The sequence below is a fragment of the Tamandua tetradactyla genome, chromosome 14, assembly GCF_023851605.1.
Source record: "Tamandua tetradactyla isolate mTamTet1 chromosome 14, mTamTet1.pri, whole genome shotgun sequence".
Classification (NCBI taxonomy): domain Eukaryota; kingdom Metazoa; phylum Chordata; class Mammalia; order Pilosa; family Myrmecophagidae; genus Tamandua; species Tamandua tetradactyla.
Window position 1 is genome coordinate 21,677,252 of NC_135340.1, and position 18,761 is coordinate 21,696,012.

Sequence of the window (18,761 nt, forward strand, 5' to 3'; positions counted from 1 at the left end):
AGGAGAACATCTGGCATTCCCACCAGGCAGCATCAACTTCAACAGAATATAATATTCACATATAAACACACAATGAAAGCTTAGTTTGATGTTTCACCTATGAGAGTCTCTTTATTAAAATCTTTTGTAATATTTTTTTTAAATAGTTATTCTTTCTGACCTCTAGGACATTGCATAAAAATGTCCCTCTCTTTTCCCACTTTACCCCCAAAGGCCAGTTTTTTTCCAGATAATCAGTACATGAAGCAAAACCAGAAAAAAATTAATTATGCCTGTGTTTATCCATGGGGATAATGGTTTCAAACTTGTTACTCTGTTTTTCTTCCTGGACATTTCCTCATTGGGAATTACAGAACTCAGACTCCAGATGTCACAGCCTTTATCATACTTCTGTTCCAAATGTACCCATCAGCCCAGAGATATGTTTTACCTTTAGCTGAACCAGATGCACGTCCACATGCTTGCTGTCCGAGTCCTGCTGGACGGAATAGGTTAGGTCCCGCACCCTCTCTGATGTCATCCGGAGCCAAGTCTCAATTTCAGGTAAGTGGAGAACGATCTTCCAGTCGGCCCCTGTGTGCAGCGGTGGTGGTTTTTCATACTGCTGGTCAGAATCTATGTCCTTTATCACCTCTTCTCCTACACCCTGCTCCACAGTGGGTGTCAGGTTGATGGCCATGGGAGACACATCAGTAGCCATGGGGTCCAGGTCCTGTGACCTCAGGGGAGAAAGTGTCATGCTCATGGTTAACATGGAGAAGTCTAAACCTTACTTCTTTCCAAAACAGCTGAAAAGCAAACAGAAAGAAGAAAGTGAGTCAGACAAGATTGCCAAATAAAGAAATGATACTTCACAGAAGAAACAGGATTTCTAAATTAAGCCAGATTTCTAAATTAAGAAACTATTGCTCATAACAAAACCAAAAAGAGGTGTTTTGGCTTTCTACATGGTAGCTGCAAAAATCAGCATACCAGAGGGACACAAAAACATAGTGGTATTGCCTACCCCCAGCATCCACTAGTAACATTCCTTAGTAACAAAATTCTGATTTTTTATCTGTGCACATTCCTGCCCAGAATTAAAAATACATCCCCTATCTTCTCTGCAGCTAGGTGTGGCCATGTAACTAAGTTCTGGCCAATGAGATATAAATGGAATTGCCGTACAGAACTTCTGGGAGAGCTGCTTAAACGGAGCTGACTCAATTAGCAAGGCCCCCTTTCGGCCCTTCTGCTTTTCCTCCTTCCAGTATGCAATGTGGACTTGCTGACTGGAGCTCCAGCTGCCATCTCTAACCAGGAGATGCTTCTGAATATGCCAGGGACATGAGTCCCAGATGGTAACAAGCAGCCACTGTACCAGTCCTGGGCTGCTGCTCCTGGACTTTACACGAGAGAAAAAAATAGGCTACCTTTTTAAAGTCACTCTTATCTTGGGCTTTTCTAAAATAAGTTTCCAAACATTATTTTGACAATTATAATCAATATCTTCAAATAATGGGGTAGCTATAAAGGGAATATATTCTAATTAACAGAAATATTGTGCTGAAGTTCAAGAGATGATGCTCCTTCTTTATTTATTTGTTAGATACATAAATATCATGTTGTATTGCCTAGTCTTTAATTTCCTGAATAGTGTAAAACATGGATTATATAGACTATACATAATTAATATATATTAGATAGGTAGGTAGATATTAATTTATCTCAACCTAAATTACATTAATATTACTACACTGAATTTTTTAGAATCTTCTGAATTTCAAGAGCAATCAATTGCTGTTAAACACATAATAAACTGATAAGCCAATCTGTTAAACTAACATAATTATGAGTCATAGTAAACAAGAGTACTTATTAAAGATAAAGTTGATTAGTTTAATGATGATCTTGCTATTTATCTTTCTTCCGGAAACAGTTATTAATAGTCAAGTATAAAATTACAACATTTGGGACGTTTTACTATTTTTTTTGGTATGCTGTATGGTGGGGTCACATTTCATTCTTTTTCCATGTGCGTATCCTGTTATCGCAGCACCATTTGTTGAATTTTTGCTTGCTTGGTTTTTTGTTTGTTTTAGGGGGAAGCATATGGGCTGGGAATGGAACCAGGGTCTCCCACATGGCAGGAGAGAATTTTATCACTGCACTACCCCCACACCCCCGGGATATTTTACTTTAAAATAAACGTTTTAAATGGACATTATTTTCCATTTCAGGAGCAGCTTCACCTGCTCAAAACAATGGATGTTGTGCTTTGTTTATATATATATATATATATAGTTTCTTTTCTGGTTCTACACATTCAGGTTAGTTTATAGCTTCATTTTCCCAAAGATGAAAATGGCTAACCAAAAGATCAGAAATTAAACTGTCAGAAGTAGTCCACATGTCTTTGGATTCTGAATATTTTCTTAGCGACAATACCAAAATTTATTTTATCTACAAAAATAGAAAAAAAATCAAGAAAACTCCCAATTTCATTATGAGCATGTACCTTTCCATACAGGAAGGAGTACAGCTACCAAAAAGGCTTGTGGAATTGACAAGAATCTTAAGAATATGCTACTCCCATGGCATATTATTTCATAGATCTTTCACTGCAGTCTGCTCCCCTCCTCAATTTTTTGAGCAACTCATATTTGAATTAAATGTTACTGAGATTCACAGGTAAAAATTTTAAAGCAACTGTTATTTTAAAAAGCAATGATGTCATAAAGCAGGTATATCACACTTCTGTGCCTGCCACAGATAATGTCTTTAGGCTTCAACTGCTTCTCTGTCTGACTGCAAGAGAGAGACAAAAGTTTCATGCCTCACAGTTTTAACCATCCTTGTACACATTTTTAAAATAATAATAGTAAGAGACATGGCTATTTTTACAAATAAGTTAAATGATATCAAAATTGCACCAGAGGCATAAAACTCCAGTACAAGTATACTACTACAGCACTTCTTCATAAACCATACCCTACTTAGTTAGGCAGCCTCTGATTCTGATTTCCCAAAGCTCTTTTAAATTATTAACTAATTCACTGCCTTCTGGGGAACCAGTTTAGAATCATAATCTCAGAGAAGAAATCTGATACACAGAAGCTAATAAAGGCTTCTAGTTCAAGGTCACAGAACAGGTGATAAATGAAGAAAGTCAGGGCTTTCTCTGGAACATACATCTACTGTAAACTAAAGAGCATACCAAAGAATTAGCTCAATGCAATTCAGGTACCAAACTTACAACATTTCCATATATCCCATCAGGCTGTGTACCTAGTAGGCACATGGGCAGTTTTATGTGATTTGGAACAAGATACTCCACATTTCTGGATCTCAGTTTTCTTATCCATATAATGGCAAAACTGAACTAGTAAGATCTCATCTGGCCCTACCTAGATTTCCTAGGGTTATTTATCCAGAGATTTCAGACCTGTTGAAAGCTTCCTGTCCAAACTGAGAGCTATACAGATACTAAATGATAACTCTCCACTTTACCAAAGCATATGAACAACCTCAACAGATCTCCTTAATGGAAAAAATAATTACTATGGAAAAGCATTTTGTAAATCATTATTCATAAAATATGTTGAGCTAATTCTTCCCAAAGGGACTAATACAGGAATTTCCTCTGGGAGTTTGCCACTTAAAACTGATGATACAGATGTGGTTATATATGTGAAGGACAACTGAATAAGATAAAAACATTAAACAAAAATGTAGCTGGAGAAGTACATCAAACATGAATAAACGGAGATGGAACCTTGTGGTGTTCAAGCTGCCAAATCAAAGTCTTCCTGCATCTATAAAATAAAATTTCAACTCGGATGTGATCTTTCCATATTTAACTGTCAGATTGTGAACAAAAGAATTTCTATAGCAGAAAAGTAAAACAAAGTAGCACTTATCTTTCACTTCACCTTCTGACTATTAACTTTCCCTCACATATACCTTTGCTACTGACTGGAATGCTGTATGGGTCATAATAGCCTAGCAAACCTGGAAATTGGCATGAAATTGACTCATTACCCATTTTCATGTACTGCAATCACTATAAACATTGGATTTTCCGATCTAGCAGTTTACATTTAAATGTAGCACTCATGGCTGACCAAACTCTATTGCTGATTTTTACAAAATCACATCTGATGGCAAATATAACTTAAATTTACAATTACTGGAAAAATTCAAATTATGAAGACCTAGACTACTATCTTTGTATATATTTTTCATGCATTTATCATGACTAGCTTCTTTCCCCATTAAATTGATCACTGCAGTTGAATGAAAACACAAGTCTAGAAATTCTTCTGAATATAATCAGTTTTCTATTCTTACCATGAGATTCCTTTCCAATCACCAAGAAACTAAAAAAAAAAAAGGAAAAAAAAAGTCAGTAGACAACTTTTGATGATGCAAACCAAGGCATTAGCCCAAGTGCACACAGGTACCCACCAAATTACAATTTTGGCTCCAGGGTAGCTTGAGAGGAACAATCAACCTTTCTGAAACCCAATGACCTCTCCAAACCCTCATTACCAGATGCTGGAGTCTGAGATCGGCTTTCTAGCATTAGAGATATTAATACCTTTATCCCAGCTGCTGTTAAAAATAACATCCATCAAATCCTTTCCTTTCTACAAATCGAAAGAAGATGCAACATTTAACATACAGAAAAGTGAAAGCATAAAGATTTTAAAGCATTTTTGTGGAAGGGTCTTTTCCCCCATGCCCTAATTAACATTCTACAGAAACAGAAGAGAATATACTAGCAAGGGCTGTTTCTGTGATCTCCCTGACAGTCCACAAGTTGTGAGTTGAAACCAGTGCTAGCAAAATGTATTCAATGTGAATAAACAGGCACATTTCAATCAGGAGAGTATTCTGTGGCCAAACCAGAAGGCAAAAAATCCAGCTACAAAACATCAAAGCTGCCCACTTCTTTCTCCCTTCTCCTATAATTTTCTCTCTTAAGTAAAAGAACAATAAAGCCGGGTATCTGCCAACTGTACTCACTGTAAATGCTTTTGTCCCTAATGGCTCTCCAAGATTAAGTGTCTGGCTCCTCCTTCTCTTCTCCCTCAGGTTCTCTTCTTGTGGCAAAACAAGATAAAGGCTGATGTAGGTCTCTGAGCTGCCCCATGACAGCAGGGCACTGCCGAGTTGGTAGGACACTGGTTTCATATGCCCTTAATGGACTACATCTCCTGCTAAGAAAGAGCTGCTTACAAGTCCCTATTTGGAAGCTAATGTATAAGCTCCAGGACTGTGCAGTTTTAGGCGGGCCTTTTGCAAAAAAAAAAAAAAAGGATCACTTCGGGTGGGCAGAGCATATCCAGTCACAGTTCAGAAGAACCAAAGCTATATTTCCAAAAAGCCAAGCAACCCTGAAGCAGGGTAAGTTCACTGTACTACATTAACTTAACCATCTGTCAAAGCCTATCTCCTAACTAAATAGATTCAAGCTCTCTCTTTTCTCAGAAAGAAACTATTCTTTTCTAGTAAAAGCATCATCATCATATGTGCAATATGAGAGGCAGTTTCGTCATTATGTAAATCAACCCCAAGTCTAAATACTTTATTTTCAATCTTTGTGCTGTGCTTACTCTTTAGCCGTTCTAGGCATAATTTGAGCCAAATTAGCACATTTGCTGCCATGGAGCACATATTATAAACTGAGGTAGAAATAACTATGTTAGGAATCACTGTGACCTTTTTCCTCTCCCTTAATTTCTTTCTTTCATATTATCATAACTACTCTTCAAAGAGTCTGTTCATAGAGACACTGAATTTAGAAAGACAAAAACAAATTTAGCTGGAATATTTTGATTTTTGTCTAAGTTTAGCTCTCTTTCTTTGATTCCATTAAGGAAAATAAACTCATGAGGTACACTCTGTATATCTTATTCCAGGAAGAAAACAAAACTCGAGTTCAATAAATTACTTAATTAAATGCTCCCTACCCAGATGGATGGGGACCTAATTGATCACCAAGTTTTAATTCCCGCTGGCTGCCTACCTCCTGTGAGGTCAAGAGCTGGGAAACTTTAAATGGCTTTAAGCTCTTAAAGAGGAGAGCTAAAGAGTTCTTGTCAGGTATTAAGTTAACTTTGGATTTAGGGAAATGTAGGGATAGAGGGGAAGGGGGGAGATTTATAAGATGCTCCTAAGGAAATTTCCACAATCGCTGCGTTATTCCTCCTTCTCTTAGGCCCCCTCCCCCTCCCGGCCACACGCCCTCCGACTCACCTAGGGTAGTAACACGGTCTACCGAGATCACTGCAGAAACCCGAGCTAGTCTCTTTCTGATCCTCTTGCTGTAAAGGACCAGCCTGCACGCGGTAATCAGTGAGGAGCAGGATTTCAAGGGCTCCAGGAGGGAAACGGCACGTAAACAGCGGGGCCCAGAACAGAGTCTATAATTTAAATGAACCTCTCTAGGTGTTACCACTAATGTTTCCTCTCTCTCTCTTTTCTGCCCCTCTGATATTCCCTTTGTGTGTGCGACCGCGCCCCCGGCAGCTGGCTGACCGCATCCTGCTAATCGCACAGCGCACGCACCCTCGGGTCCCCTCAATCACCTGCCAACTCCCTCGCCCGGAGCGGCGTCTGGGGGCAGCCGTAACACGCTTCATCAATCATCTTCCTCTCGCCCCCCTTCTCCCCCGCTACCCCAGGTTATTCGGATCCTTCTCCTGCCGTAGAGGGACACCCAGGCTGATTGAGCTAGCATCGTGCCTCTCATGCTCTCTGCCCCCCACCACAGCAATAGGGGCTCCTTACGCAGATTAATTTGGTTTTCAGTCACTGGGTCGCGAGCGGCCCCCGCGGTGGTCAGCGGTGGGACCTAGAGGCTGTGAACGCCCAGGAATTCACCCACCCCCACCCCAATTAGCTAAAAATCAGCTCTCAGAATTAGATAGCCGCTTCTCTGTCGTTCACGAAAATGTCTCGAGAGGGGTTAGGTTTGTAAAACCCAAACATAATTTGTGCTTTTGTCAATGCTTTAACAGAAAGAAAATGAAACATGATTCATTTAAAATGAATTGACATTGCTAAGAACCATCTATACATAAGGTGCTATCTGTAAATATGGCTCATGATATTCACCCCCAAGGAGTTTATAATTTAATGGGGAAAGTGTCTTCTCTTTCCCTCTTTCACACACGGTAACACCTATTGCACAATGGGGATGTTGGCAAATATATAGGAAGCAAGCAAGATCACATAAGACCCCAGTGCACTGACAGTAATATTGGCCAAAGGAAACATTTGAGATGAACACGTAAAAACAGGTCTACTCTAGATGGGCAGAGATGGAAGGGAAGTGAGCAACTGGAATGCCAGTTGGGGGGGAAATGCACGGGCAAAGAGACTTCAGCACCGAGAAGTTGGCAGAATCAGCACGTAATTCAGTGTTGAGAAGAAACCAGGTGCTTGATGGGTCCCAGAAACAGAAAAAACTGCAAGGTAAGTAGTAGGCAGATTCTAAGGGGGCTGTCAATGCCAGGCCACGGAGTTTGGAATGACTCTCACATGCAGCAGTGACTCTAAAAACATTGTAAAAGAGGAGATACATAATCACAGTCATGTCCTACAGGGAAAGAAAAAAATCAGTATTTACTCTTATTTAACAAGAATCTGAAACATGAAAAATCAGCATTAAGAGAAAATCAGTATCTCCTTTTCCAGGCAAAAATTTCACTAATATAAAATGTAACCTTAAAAACCTCTTTCTATCCCAAGCAAGGAAAAAAAGACTACAGTTCTGACCTTTGAATCAGAGTGATTGAAGACTTTCTATGCTCCCTCTTACTGAGCCCATTAAATATAAAAAGAATTCTCCATTTTTAGTTCTCCATTAACCCTACTCACAATCTTAGCATCATAAATTTGAAACTAGGAAAAATGTTAAGGGTCATTTTAGGCAATGTTTTTTTCTTTTCTAAAATTATTTTTAACTTAATTATAAAAGTAATATATATTAATTCAAACTTGTAAAAATAGATAATATAGACTTTAAAGGTCCTCCTCCACTCCTACATTCCAAGCCTAAATTAACAAATGATAAGAGGCGATTTATCTTTTCTGGCCTCAATATGGAAAACACAAAGGAAATGAGCCCTAGGGCTACCAACAAAACTTTCCTATAAAACAAGCTGGCACACTCCACTCTGTGTGTGTCCCTCCCTTGGGCACGCCCGTGTTAACCTCTTTAGCGTGTACTCTCTTTAATAAACTTTACTACTTGTCCCTAAACTCTTTTCGTTTTGAGACTAATGAGCCTGAATCAGGGCTCAGCTGGCACCATTACCAAACAGGGCACCAGTTACAATGGGAGGAGAAACAATAACATTTTGGAATGTGGAAATCAGGGGAATGAGTGATAAATGACTTAGCAGACTTAAGAAAGTTAAATCCTAAACCAGCAATACAGAGAGCAAAGAGTCAACCCAATTTTTACTTCAGAATTCTTTAACATTTTTAGAATTGGTGATACCAGATACTTCTGGAAGGGGGATGAATGAGAAAATGATAAAGCAGGAGGATTAATCTTGATCAAAAATTGTTTAAAAAGCAGTTAGACTTCTAGGTCTGTCTTTATACTCTGTTCCTGGGTGGTTGTTTAGATCCCCAATTCTGACAGAAGTCTTGAGCTTTATTCACCAGAGAGGATTAATCAAAAGGTCTCTGGACTTGGGGACAACTAAATCAGTAAGGTGAGCCCTCAATCTTGGGGTTTGCCCCTATGAAACTTATCCCTACAAAGGATAGGCTAAGTCTACTTAAAATTAGCCTAAGTGTCACCCCCAGAGAACCTCTTTTGTTGCTCAGATGTGGCTTCTCTCTCTCAGCCCATATAGCAAGCTAACTCACTGCCCTCCCCCCTCTATGTGGGACATGACTCCCAGGGGAGTAAACCTCCCTGGCAACGTGGGACACAAATCCTAGGATGAGCTGAGACTCTGCATCAAGGGATTGAGAAAAACCTTCTCTACCAACAGGGGGAAGAAAGAAATGAGACAAAATAAAGTATCAGTAGCTGAGAGATTTCAGAGTCAGGAGGTTATCCTGGAGTTTATTCTTATGCATTATATAGCTATCCCCTTTTTAGTTTATGATATATTAGAGTGGATAGAGGAAAATACCTGAAACTGTAGAGCTGTGTTCCAGTAGCTATGGTTCTTGAAGGTGATTGTATAATAATATAGCTTTTGCAGTGTGATTGTGTGATTGTGAAAACCTTGTGTCTGATGCTCCTTTTATCTATGGTATGGACAAATGAGTAAAAAGTATGGATTAAAAAATAAACAAATAATAGGGGGAACAAAGGTTAAAATAAATTGAGTAGATTGAAATACTAGTGGTCAGTGAGAGGGAGGGGTAAGGGCTATGGCATGTATGAGGTTTTCTTTTTTCTTTTTAATTTATTTTGCTGGAAAGATGCAAATGTTCAAAAAACTGATCATGGTGATGAATAAACAACTATGTGATGGTATTGTGAGCCACTGATTGTCAAACCATGTCAAGAATGTTTGTATGTTTGTTTGTTTACAATAAAAATATTTTTTAAAAAAGGTCTCTGGACTGAGGGATACCAAGCAGACTTGAGGATAGGAGTATCCTAGTGATAACAAGGGGATTAAGTTAACATAGGCATTCTGAGTACTGAAATTCCCTGTTCTCTTCCTCAGTTGGACTCCTCAAATGCTGACCAAAAAGCCTTTTTCTTCTCATCAAGAGACTAGAGATTCCCTCTCTAGGAGATTTGGTCAATCCAAGAGGACAACAAGATACTAGCATTGGCAAATCCAGATCACCCTACAGTGACATTCCCAGTCCATACGCATTCAGAGCATCCACTCAGCAATTTAGTCTCCTACTTCTAAACATGAACAGGCAGTCAAGGACTAGCATAGATTTAGAGAAAACTCTAATGTGGATAACAGGGCCAAAGCAAGCCAGCATGAAGCTGAACTTGGAAGAAACAGATTATGCAGGGAGAAAATTATTTTGGTGAAGAAGAAATATTATCAAAGATATTGTATCCATGAAACAAGAACAGGATGCTATTTAAAAATATATATATATATATTTGTAGAAGAAAAGAACTCTGGAAAAATAAAAATATGATAGCAGAAATGAAAACCTCAATACAATAGCCAGAAATAACCTGAGGAAAGCTCACAGAAAATAAAGCAAAAAGATAAATAGATGGAAATGAAGAGAGATAAGGTAAGATCATTAGTGACCAACCCATGAGGTCCAGTATCTAAAAAAACGAGTGCCTGAAGGCAAGACCAGAGAAAATTAGAGAGGAAATCACTGATGAAATCTATCAGGAAAATGAAGGGCATGAGTTTCTAGAATAAAAAGACATACCTACTGCCTGAAAACAGATTCACACCATGGTGCTTTATTGTGAAATCTCAGAATATTAAGGGAAGTGAACTTTGGGAACGGGGTAAAGGTATATATATAAAGGATCGTAAATTAAATTGCTCTGGATTTCTCATCAGCAACATTTGAACCTAGGAGACACTTGCTTTCCTTAATAAGGAAAAAGAATTCAAACCTAGAATTGTATACTGAGAATAATACAGATTGATACAAACTATGAATAAAACAAGAGTAGAAGAAATATATTTTTGGTTAAAAAATCAACTGCCCATACACCTTTCTCAAGAGATACTAGAAGATATCCTCTACCAAAACAAGGAAGTAAACCAATAAAAAGGAGGCCCCGAAGCAGAAAATAGGAATCCAGCACCCCAGCGTGATGGGGAAGGAAGTTCCCAGGATGGCAGCTCTGCTAAGCAAGGAAGCATCCACTCCCAACTGAAATAGGTCAGCGGGTCCTAGAAGAACCACTTCAGACAGATGTCACTGAGAGAAAACCTGATGTGAAATGAATATACATAGAAGACATTTATTCAGCTTCTGGAGAACTGGGGGTTAACTTCAAAGATAAATGCATAGAAAACTAAGCAAATAACAATAATGAACTCCTGAGAAAACAAAAAGTTCCGTGGTAGAATTCCCACCTACCATGCCGGAGACCCAGGTTCGATTCCTGGCCCATGCACTTCCCAAAAACAAACAAACAAACAAACCAAAACTTACCAAACAAACAAAAACAAAAATTCAACAATTGGTGCTGCCAACAAATGGTAAGGGGATAATCACACGGAAAAAGAATGAAATGTGACCCTCACCATACAACATACAAAGAAAAAAATAGAATAGGAATCATATTTCCTTACATGGTTTAGCTCTGATTTGCACTCACATGCTCTAAATAATATAAACACTAAACGTTCATATAACCCAAATCACTACATGATTTTAAAGAAGGATGGGGATTGGGAAATGTGTCTGTAAGTGTGTGTGTATGTGTATGCGTGTGTTCCTTTGTAAGTGATGGAGTAAGGGAACAAGCTAAATAAATTCTAATCTTTCATAATAAGAAGTTGATAGATAAAGCTAAGAAATTGTTAAAAAGAAAACTGCTCAGGAAGTAGCCATAAGGTCCTATTCTTTCAAGATGGAGGTAGTTACCAAAATAATCAACTAAAAGGTAAGAGAATAGAAGAGGGGCTGGGGACTGCTGTTTGTCTTAACTAACTGCAGAAGTACATGCAAACATGAAAGTTTTAAATATCTAGATTAAAAGAATGAAAGAGGTTTTTTTGTTGTGCGTTTATTGTAGGGCAGGGAGCACCTCCAAATGGAGGCTAGGAAGAGAGGGTGCAGTCGTGTTCAATCTTATTTGACTATAGAAATGATTTTTTTGTTTGTTTGCTTTGGGTTTTTCGTTTTGGTTTGACTTGGGTTTTTTGGTAGAGAATGTCACAGGACTGGGTGAGACACAATTTGATTAATGCTAAATTTTAATTGCCCCTATCCAACTCCTAAAACACCACAGAATATTTTTAAATACAAAATGCCCACTATGGGGGGGTGCAAGGGTAGTTCAGTGGCAGAATTCTTGCCTGCCATATGGGAGACCCAGGTTCAATTCCCAATTTACTTCCCCCAAAACAAGCAAACAAACAAATAAAGCAAGTAATTTAAACTTGCTTTATTTCAAGCAAGCTTTATTTCAACAAATGATGCTGCAATAATGGGATATTCACATGGAAAAAGAATGAAATATGACTCCCACCACACACTACACACAAAAAAAATATCCACAGTGAAAATTCAATAATAACATATTCATTTAACTTCAAGTATTCTGCATAAGAGAGATCTGTTTCCTATGAACTAAACCTGATCGCACATTGAAAGGCACAGGTGAGGAAGTGATCAAGTTGAAGGTAGGATTATTTCAACCTAAGATTTATCCCACAAGTAGATTTATTCTAGACTGAATAACTTTATTTTTGAGGACAACTGAGTCATGCTGAAATACCAAATAATGAAATAAGCCAAATCTTTCATCTAATATTGTTTGTTTTTTGCTGTTCATGCAACATGAAATCACATCAGATAACTACCGACGGGGAGGCTCTTTCGTATACAGAAGGCATTTTACGGGTGGTGAACTCTGATAAAGACCTTGATTTTCAAAAACATTATTTCCTTTTCGCTAGTATTTTCTTCCCACCCAAGCCTCCCAGAAATGCAAAAATAATTTTATTTTCGAAAACTGATGCTAGATTAAAAATACTAATGGGAGGTAGCAAGAACTCTTAATATCCACAAGTCTGATGTGATTAAAGATTCTCCCTCTGAATGTTCTTTATTACAGGAAAAAATAATAAAGTTCTTCTACTATATCTGCTTTTCAAACAAACAATTTCAGTAAGATAGAATCCATTTGTTTCAAATATTTTACAAAATTTCGCTTAAAATGTATCAAGTCTATTAAATACTGTCAAACATTTCTGCCAAACCAGTCATCTGAATTGAAGGTGGGTATCTAATCAGTTCTGACCTGTTCTAACACAAATTGGTATTTTGAAAAATATTCCCAGAATAAATGAAAGTTACATATCATATCACAGACCTTCAAAGAAAAATCAAATACACATTTTCTAGTAAAAGTTAATAGATAGTACAAACCCATAAATATTTTTGTCCTGTTTATGCTGTTTGACAGTAAAAACAAATTTTTGCATGGGCCAACTTAACATAAATCCACCTTCACTAAATTTTCATATTTCTCTTTCTTAATAAAATATTTCTCTTGCTTTATTAAATAAAAAGCAATAATAGTAAATTCTGAGTAAGAACTAATGACCTAAAAAGCCTCTAAAAAGGAAGATCCTACATCAACCCTAGAAAATTATAGATTATTACCAGATACTTTGTCAGATCTCCTTCTAACAATGACAGATTTGTTTAGTGTTTTTTTTTCTTTTTAATTTAAGGGCCCCTCTAAAAGGGGCAAAATGCTGAGCACTATAAGAGACCAACCTACACTCTCCATTTTTTTTCTAAGAATGCTAAGGCCTAAATTAGGAGCAAAAATCCTCCGACCATTTGATTTTATCACTTACCAAGAACCAAAGTCTAGTAGCCGTGTGGAAGGAAGGGAGCAGCATGTTCTAAGAAAAGTCATGATTCCCAAGTCTTTCACCTTTCACTCCCCTTTAAGTCTTGGATAAGACTTTACCATCCAAGTACATGAGTGAGTAGCCGGCATGCAAGAGTGATTCAGATACTGGAAATCTGACTGTCCCCCTAGCTTTTTCTGTTTTCTGTATCTTTCTCTCTGTTAACAACAGTTACTCATAATTGATGTGGTACTCCAAAACAATTGGTCCTTCTCAATAGGCTCTAGACATCATCTATTTATAATTTTTCAATTAATCTTCACAGTCATATTCATTACATGACACAGCCATTTTTGGTCTTAGTCATTTGCAGCCAAATACAAATGAATCTCAGACAAATTCTGCTTGTCACAGCCTCTATTCATGTGTCCTTTGCCCTCATCAAAGACGTGATTCTATAACTGCTAGCAGTTACATATGATTCAAACATTGATTTGGATACTCAAGGGCTCTTGAGTATCCTGAACAAGAAATGTCTTTTCATATGCCTGAAAACAAGCAAACCAGAATATTTCACTAACATACTGCTGACTCAAATGTTTAAAATAAGAGCATTTGGAACAGCTGTTTAATTAAGCTGGAGTCTAAAAGGTAAGAGTTTGGTTTTATTAATTTTGCTTTTTTTTTAATTTAAAGTGAACAAAAAGCTGAGAGAAGGTGGTTTTTCTCTGCTTCAACCATAATATACAAAACAACATGGAAACTCAAAAGAAGAAAACAAATTTAGGCAGATTTTTACGGAGGCAGAGAATACTGGCCCGACAGGTTTATATGTGCTACAGTTTAAAGGAGGAAACAAATATTTATCAAGCATCTCACTTTGTTTGACACTGTCTTAGGTGCTTTGGAAAACAAGTGAATCAGCATTTGTTGATCCTTCACACTCCAGAAACTTCAAGTCCAGGAAGGGAAGAACTGGCAGCTTCTGTGGGTATTACATATCTACTGAACTGTAAAGAAAAATACATTGGAGAAAAACGGATCTTGAATCTAAAGAGCAAGTCTCTTTACTTTAGACCCAAGTTTCTGAGTATAAAAAAAAAACACAATAGCTATCACTTCACAAGGTTCTTATAACAATGTTTATATTTAACATATATATGTAATATATCTCATATGCTATCACATAATCATGTATTTAAAATATAATGTAATATAATTATAAATGACAATTAAAATATAACAAGGTTATATTTTTATTTTTAAAAGTAATCAAAATAATATTGTTATATAAATGTCTGTTTGTGTCACTGCTTTCAGCTCTTCTGGGTATATACCAAGTATTGGTATTGCCAGGTCATAGGGCAACTTGATATTCAGTTTTCTGAGGAACCACCAAACTGTCTTTCACAAAAGCTGTACCATTATCCATCTCCACCAGCAGTGAATAATGTTCCAATTTCTCCACATCCTCTCCAACATTTGTAGTTTTCTGTTGTTTAATAGCAGCCATTCTTAAAGGTGTAAGGTAGTATCTCATTGTAGGCTTGATTTGCATTTTCCTTATAGCTAATGAAGGTAAGTATTTCTTCATGTGCTTTTTTAAAAAATATTTTTTATTGAAAAATATCCACATGCATACAGTTCAACCATATTATACAATCAATCAGTGGTTCACAATATCATCACAGATTTGTGTATTCGTCACCATGATCATTTTTACATTTGTATCACTCCAGAAAAAGAAATTAAAAGAAAAAAACTCATACATCGCATAAACTTTTCCCCTCCCTCTTATTGACCAACAGTATTTCAATCTATCCAATTTTACCCTTTATCTCACCCTATGATTTATTTATTTTTTTATCCTTATTATTATTTTTTTTACTCATCTTTCCATACCCTGGATAAAAGGAGTGTCAGACACAAGGTTTTCACAATCACACATTGTCAAACTCAGATTGTCACACTGTAAAAGATATATAGTTATACAATTGTCTTCAAGAATCAAGGCTACTAAAAAATAAAAAAAGAATCAAGGCTACCGGAACACAGTTCAACAGTTTCAGGTATATCCCTCTAGCCACTCTAATATACCATAAACTAAAAAGGGATAGCTATAAAATGCATAAAAATAACATCCAGCATAACCTCCTGACTCTTAAATCTCTCAATAACTAAGGTTTTTTTTGTTTGTTTTGTTTTTTTACATGGGCAGGCACCAGGAATCAAAGCCAGCTCTCCAGCATGGCAGGCGAGAACTCCACCATGGAGCCACCATGGCCCACCCTGCCACTGATATTTTATTTGGCCTCATTTCTCTCTTCACCCTTTTGATTAAGGAGGCTTTCTCATTCCCATGATGCCAGGTCCTGGCTCATCCACACGAGTCAGCTCCCACGTTACCAGGGAGATTTATACCCCTGGGAGTCACGTTCCACATAGAGGGGAGGGCAGTGAGTTCACCTGCCAAATTGGCTTAGAGAGAGGGGTCACATCTGAGCAACAAAAGAGGCTCTCTGCAGCTGACAAGTAGGCTTAGCCTCTACTTTGCAGAAATAAGCTTCATAGGGGTGAAATCCAAGATTGAGGGCTCAGCCTTTTGAATTTGTTGTCACCACTGCTTGCGATAATATCAAGAATTCCCCACATGGGGAATTTTAGTATTTCCTCCTTTCTCCCCTGTCTCCCCAGGGGACTTTGTAAATACTTTTGTATTCTCAGCCCAAATTATTCTAGGATATATTGGGGCATCCCATTAACCTGTACAAACCAACACAATCTCACACCCTTCTCAAGATTCCATGTAATTATGGTGTCTAAGTAATACAAGTTAAATTAGATAATGTGCTACCCAAAAAATAAATTTTGCACAAAATAAATATCTGTCCTTTGCTCTCACATAGAGGTTAAAGTTTGAAAATATGGGCCATACCATTCTTTATCCAGTATTTTGATTTGCCTTCATCCTATCCAGATCAGCTTCATTTATATCTCTAGATGAAGTCTGATCACTGTTGCAGCTTTTTTAACAGTTGCTGAATGGAGTAATTCTGACTTTCATAGCTTCAGTGCTCTAACTCTGAGTCTTGGGTGTCACATAAATACCTGTAGTTTCAGGAAACAACCAGGTTATATACAAACAGCTTGCCTTAATTCTGCCCTTGCCTGGGACAGTGCTGGAGCCTGAGAGTGCTGGAACCTGAGAGTACTTACAGTTCTATCCAACAAGCTGTTTAAGAAGTAAAACAAAACAAAGCAAAACAAAAAAAGCCTTCTCAGAGCTGGACCAACTCCTCAGGTTTGCCAATCAAGAGCTTTAGCTGGTATAGAGCTCTATGTATCTCCAGGCTCTATGTGCCCCCTTTTCTTGTGGTCCAGCCCTTTTCCAGTATTTTGTGCTGCCCAACTCATAAAGCCTCTGATCTCTTTTTTCCCATCAGCCCTGCCCCCTCTCTGCCAGGGTAAAAATTCCTAGTTCCTTTAGTTCTTATTTCAGGTTTATCTGTGCTGGTAGCCTGTTTTCAGTAGTTAGAATTTGTTAAGTAAATTAACAACTGAAGTTTGGTTGAGCTAAGCCTTACTACTAGTAAGTAAATTTACTAGTAGTAAATTCTGTTTCCTTTCTCCTCAGGGAACCGGGCTGCCATGCCCATAGGGGAGGGACACCAGCCTCCATGGCTTGGGGGACTTACAGTTCTGTGTGGGGTCGCAGCCATTCCACCTGGTCCAGACTGGGGTATGCTGTGTGTCCAGTCACCGATGTTCACCCAGCAGTTGTTCTGTACCATTACTGACTATTTACTAGATGGAGGATCAACCAAATTCTATACCTCACTATGCCACTATCTTGCCCTGCCTCTCCCTTTTCATGTGCTTTTTAGTCATTTGTATTTGCTCTTTGGAAAAATGTCTATTCATGTCCTTTGCCCATTTAAAAATTGTAGTTTTTTTTTGTTCTTTTGTTGTTGTGTTGTGTAATTTCTTTATGTACACAAGATATCAAACCTTTATCCAATATGTGGTTTCCAAATATTTTCTCTCAGTGAGTTCTCCATTTTAATAAAGTCCTTTGAGGTGCAGAAGCTTTTGATTTTAAGGAGTTCCCATTTGTCAATTTTTTTCTTTCATTATTTGTGCATTCAGTGTAAAGTTTAAGAAGCTACCTCTAATTACTAGGTCTTGAAGATGTTGTCCTATATTTTCTTCTAGGAGTTTTATGGTACTGGTTCTTATATTTAGGTCTTTAAGCCATTTTGAATTAATTTTTGTATAGGGTATAAGGTAGGGATCCTCTTTCATTGTTTTGGCTATTGCTATCCACTTCCCCCAGCCCCATTTATTAAAAAGGTTTCTATCCCAGTTCAGTGGATTTGGTGGCCTTGTCAAAGATCATAAACACACTTCTCACAATTGCCAAAAGATGGAAATAATCCAAGTGCCCATCAACAGATGAGTGGATAAACAAATTGTGGTATATACATATGATGGAATATTATGCAGCAGTATGACAAAATGAAGTCCTGAACATGGATGAGCCTTGATGACATAATGCTGCATGAAATAAGTCAGATAAAAAAGGACAGATACTGTATGATTTCACTAATATGATTCTGGTAAAGGTATCTCAGAGGTACACTGTAGAATATAAGAGACCTAGAGGTATACAGAAGCTAGAGACAGGGGAAAGATTACCTAACTAGGTTGAACTTAAATGTAAGGGAACATAGAAGTGACTGCAGCTAATTAGTGGGATAAGAAACTTTGGGGTATTCAAGGTGAATAAGATTGAAAGGGGATGTATAGTGCCATGATTCCCACCAATTAACTCTGCAATTTTAAATAAATTCTCATAAGAATTTCTTAAAAGGTTTGCTCTTACACAAAGAGTCAATAATTGAGGGGTATAATGGGAAATTTAGTTTTGCATGCTATGGCCTATGGTTAACAGGAAGACAGTTACAGTACCACAGTAATACCAGGGGTAGATCATCAGGGGGGAGGGACAAGAAATTAGGGGAAGTTTTGATTTGATATTTTTATCGGTTCTTTGTCACTATTGACTAATGAAAATTGTCTAAAATTGAAAGTCATGTTGATTGTACAACCAAGTGTGGACACTGTAAGACATGGTTTGTTTAATTTGTACATTATCCATGATGCCCAATGCATAGAGGGTGCTGAAGGGTACAGTGACTGAGAAGCTTAAAGGTGATGGCATACTGTGCAGCTATAAAAAGGAATGATGTCATGAGGCATGCAACAAAC

At 37.6% G+C, this 18,761-nt stretch overlaps 1 protein-coding gene across 11 annotated transcripts in view; it reads right to left on the reverse strand.

Moving 5' to 3' along the window:
* AKAP6 (A-kinase anchoring protein 6) overlaps nt 1–18,761 on the reverse strand; it is a 661,506-nt gene that overhangs the window by 389,551 nt on the left and 253,194 nt on the right. For 4 of the 11 annotated variants that reach the window (XM_077126982.1, XM_077126983.1, XM_077126984.1 and 1 more), the window contains one exon: nt 431–788. In XM_077126982.1, the coding sequence (XP_076983097.1) occupies nt 431–754 (324 nt within the window). In that variant the 5' untranslated portion in view covers nt 755–788. Of the gene's footprint in view, nt 1–430; nt 789–4,329; nt 4,359–5,007; nt 5,245–6,240; nt 6,485–14,372; nt 14,494–18,761 lie in introns of those variants that run through there. The other 7 variants (XM_077126989.1, XM_077126979.1, XR_013162220.1 and 4 more) reach the window with 6 other exon arrangements.